The 3,813-nt window shown below is 52.1% G+C and overlaps 1 protein-coding gene across 1 annotated transcript in view; it reads right to left on the bottom strand.

Annotated features, from left to right (window-relative positions):
• Positions 1 to 606: 606 nt before the first annotated feature.
• Positions 607 to 3,813, bottom strand: part of LOC104489448 (proteasomal ATPase-associated factor 1-like) — a gene marked incomplete at its 5' end in the record, with an annotated part of 3,812 nt that continues 605 nt past the window's right edge. Inside the window, 4 exons of the mRNA XM_010131613.1 lie at positions 607 to 684; positions 991 to 1,073; positions 1,498 to 1,580; positions 2,979 to 3,094. Coding sequence (XP_010129915.1) covers positions 607 to 684; positions 991 to 1,073; positions 1,498 to 1,580; positions 2,979 to 3,094 — 360 coding nt within the window. The remainder of the gene's footprint in view (positions 685 to 990; positions 1,074 to 1,497; positions 1,581 to 2,978; positions 3,095 to 3,813) is intronic.

The following is a 3,813-nucleotide window of genomic DNA, read 5'->3' as shown; positions in this document are numbered from 1 at the left end:
CTCCAGCCCTTCATCCCCAGCCTGGGCTGATGCCTGGGGTTGCCCCAACCCATGGGCAGGACCTTGCCCTTGGCCTTGTTGACCCGCCTAAGGTTCACACAGACCCACTGCTCCAGCTAGTCCAGGTCCCCCTGGATGGATCCCGTCCCTCAGCCACAACCACCACTCCACCAGCCAAGTGTCATCTGCAAACTTGCTGAGGGCGCCGTCGATCCTGCTCTGTCCCCGATGAAGTCACTGCACAGCACTGGTCCCAGTGCCATCCAGGCAGTTCTTTTATTTCAGTCCATACTGTGACACAGTCACCTTCATCACCCCCCACCCCCCATTTATTTTTTTTTCCCCTCTAGAAACAGCAGTGATAAAAATTGTTGCAACATCAGATCCTCTTCCTCACATCAGAGCCACTCACTCACCACATGAAAAAACATCACAATCGCACTGCAGTACAAATTAATCATCCCTGTAACCAAGGCACAGGCTCTGCGCGGAGCCTGGTCGGCTCCACCAGCCTCAGAAACGTCTCTACCAACATTTCAAACAGGCTGTAGAGCAAAATAAACTCTGGAGGAGCTATTTTGACACACCTCTCCACTACTTGGGAACTTAAAGGTCGGTAAGTTGGTATCTCCTCACGATCCCGTCCCTGCAACAGGTGTAAACTTGCTTCTCCCAAGAAGCGACCTGAAAAAGAGGGGGGGAGAATGTCTTATTTAAGCACAGTAATTCTCAAGTGACAGTTAAAATTCTCAGAGATCAGCTTCCGTTTTGGATTTTTATAGAGGGAAGAGAAGGTGGGTGACCCCAAAACAGCATTAGAAGGTACCACAGAGGATTTATGTGAAACATAAGATTATTTAGATAGAAAAAAAAATTGGCTTAAAAGTCAAGGGTGTGGGCTGCCAAATCCAGAGATAAAGGGAGCTGCCCACTGCCTAGTACCACCTTTCCCTCCCGCCTTTCTCTGGGGCCATACACCCTGCTCCTTACCTTGTACACAGGGTCGCACTCAGCTTCTGTGAGATCGAGGATGTAATCGAGGTCTTGCTGAAGGATAAAGCAGGTTCCATCACCTACAGGAGCAGAAGAGACACCAGGGAAGGAAGGATCGTTGGCCAGTTAGTGAAATCGCTCTTAATCACAAACACACTAATGGCACTGTTAGAAATGGCTCATCACAGGGTAAGGAGCCCCCAGGAGGAGGGGGAAGCGCTGTGAGGATGTTGGAGAGGTGGGAAAAGGCTCTGAGCACCGAGAGGCAACTCAGAGGCTCTATTCTGGAGGAACAAGGGGGGGGGAGGAAAAAATCACAAGGCAAAAAGCAAGCCCGTAATCTAGCTCCTACTGTGCCATCATTCCCCATCTCCCCCCCGCCCCCTTTTTGCCCCAGATGCTCCTCACAGCCAGGCAGCAGTGAAAGGTAAGAGAAAAAGACCCAAAGAGCCCCAAACATCTCAATTCCATTGCACAATTTCTACCACACAGCACTGGCGTCACCTTGGCTGGCAATAAACCCATCTTGGTACGGGAGCAGTGAGAGCACTGGTGCTCCTGATCTGTGGATGACCTGGATTGGAGCACTGGAAAAAAAAGGAGCAGAAACGAGAGGTGAGTATTATGGTCTATAGGCAAGAGCCCATTGCAAGGTGAGAATGCTGAGAGAAGAATGTGAGTTCATGGTTAAAAGAGAATGAACAGGACAAAGAGACTTAATCAGTGGTTACCAGAGTCTCCATCCTCCAGAAGCAGATGGAATTCAGCACTGGTTTTATCACGGATGTTGCCAAAGGATCAAAGTGGGAATAAAGTGTTAGCAGGTGAAGGCCAGCAGGTGAACCCTCCTCAGTGGGTTACAGACAAGGATTCTTTAGCAATCACAGAGTTGTTTGGGTTGGAAAAGCTCTTTCAGCTCCTCCAGTCCCCCCGTTCCCCCAGCACTGCCAGGGCCCCACGAACCCCTGGCCCTCAGCACCACCTCCACACCGCTGGCAAACCTCTCCAGCCATGGGCACTCCACCACTGCCCTGGGCAGCCTGGCACACACCTGCACAACCCCAACGGGCAACAAATGCCTCCTCAGGGACAACCTCAACCTCCCCTGCAACAACTGCAGGACGGTTCCTCTTGTCCTGGTGCTTGTTCCTGGGGAGCAGAGACCAACCCCCACCTCATTGCTCCAGCCTCCCGTCAGGGAGTTGTTGAGAGCCAGAAGGTCTCCCTGGAGCCTCCTTTGCTCCAGGATCAACCCCCCCAGGTCCCTCAGCCGCTCCTCAGTGCACTTGTGCTCCAGACCCTGCATCAGCTTCGTTGCCCTTCTCTGACACGCTCCAGCCACTCAAGGTCATTCTGGCAGGGAGGGGCCCCAACTGAACCCAGCAGTTAAGGGGTGGCCTCCCCAAGTTCTCTCAGTCGAGGGGGATGATCCCTGCCCTGTTCCCGCTGGCCACACCAGTGGTGGTCGAAGCCAGCAGGCCTTGGCCTTCTTGGTCACCTGTGGCCAAGGCTCAAAAAGGGATCAAGGCCAAAAGCCTGGAGCTTATTGAGTATGAAAGACTCTTCAGACTTTGGTGGCAGCCTCTCCAGCCCCCACCCAGAAGCCCCCACCTGGATGTCTCCCTGCTCAGCACTCGCCTTTGACACTGATAAAATCAACTTAGCACAGCTGAGCTCCAGTCCTGTGCTGGAGCGAGGACTGGAGCACAGGGTAAGATCTCACAAAGACACATTGGCATTACTGGTGGAAAGGAAGGGGCTCTGCTTTTGAGGGGAGGAATATATAGAAAGATTTAGCAGAAAACTTCACATACATAATTATATATTATCACACAAATATTTATACCTATTATGCACAGTACACATTACTGTGTATTGTAAACATGTATTTAAAAAAACCCCAATAATCTGAGAGGAAAAGCTATGCCAAGAGCACCCAAAACCAGCTGCCACTGAACTACCCGCAGCTCCGGGCACACACTCACGTTGTGTTCCTCACATCCAGCTGATAGATGTTCCCGTCCTGAGTCCCTGCCAGGACATAGGTGCTTGAGAGGAATGTGCAGCAGTTGAAGGCGTCAGATCCAACGAAGAGGAACACCTGGAATACAGGAAACAATTCGGGTGTGGGACACTCCGAGGAGGACACAGGGCACCCAGCAGAAGGAAGCGATGATTTATTTGGAGGTCAGTAGTCACTTCCATGAGCCATGGCACAAACTGGCAAACCCAGAGGTTTGCAACCCTCAGCTCTGCTCCAGGACAGGCAGGAGAACTGCGCTCCAGGATCAGCTTGGTCGTGTCAGCAGAGACAGCGCAACCAGTGAATACTCTTGGGTCTCCTCAGGAGGAAGGACGTGTCCCTGTGACAGGCGAACTGATGCTGAGCTTGGGCTCACCTCCAGACTCCCATGGAGCAGCAAGACCAGACCTCCATGGCAGGCTGACCAAGATCTCTCCTTCCTCCCAGAGCTGTGCTTGTTGTTACAGAGGCTGCCAGTTTTTTCCAGGTGAGCTTTGCAATCTCGCTGAGCAGCAGATCTGTTCCACCCAAATTTTACTCTCCACAAACAGTTCAACCTTCTATGTCATCAAGAGCTCCTGTCCTGCTCCCCAGGATGTTGCTGGTTAGAACTTCAGTACCTGAGATGGACCAACTCCACTGCCCTTTGCCTAGAGGAGGGTGACGGACTGGTGACCTGAGATTCTCTTCTCACCCGACTTCAAACACCCTCCAGAGTGTTTGAAGCAGCAACCTCACACCCTGACTGGACGAGGCAGCCTGCAGTTTCTGCTTTCACAATGACATCTCCTGGCCAC

Source organism: Buceros rhinoceros, unplaced genomic scaffold (genome assembly GCF_000710305.1).
Source record: "Buceros rhinoceros silvestris isolate BGI_N320 unplaced genomic scaffold, ASM71030v1 scaffold21642, whole genome shotgun sequence".
In the NCBI taxonomy this organism is placed as follows: domain Eukaryota; kingdom Metazoa; phylum Chordata; class Aves; order Bucerotiformes; family Bucerotidae; genus Buceros; species Buceros rhinoceros.
The sequence above is the reverse complement of the archived record's forward strand: the minus strand, read 5'-3'. Positions and strand labels throughout refer to the sequence as shown.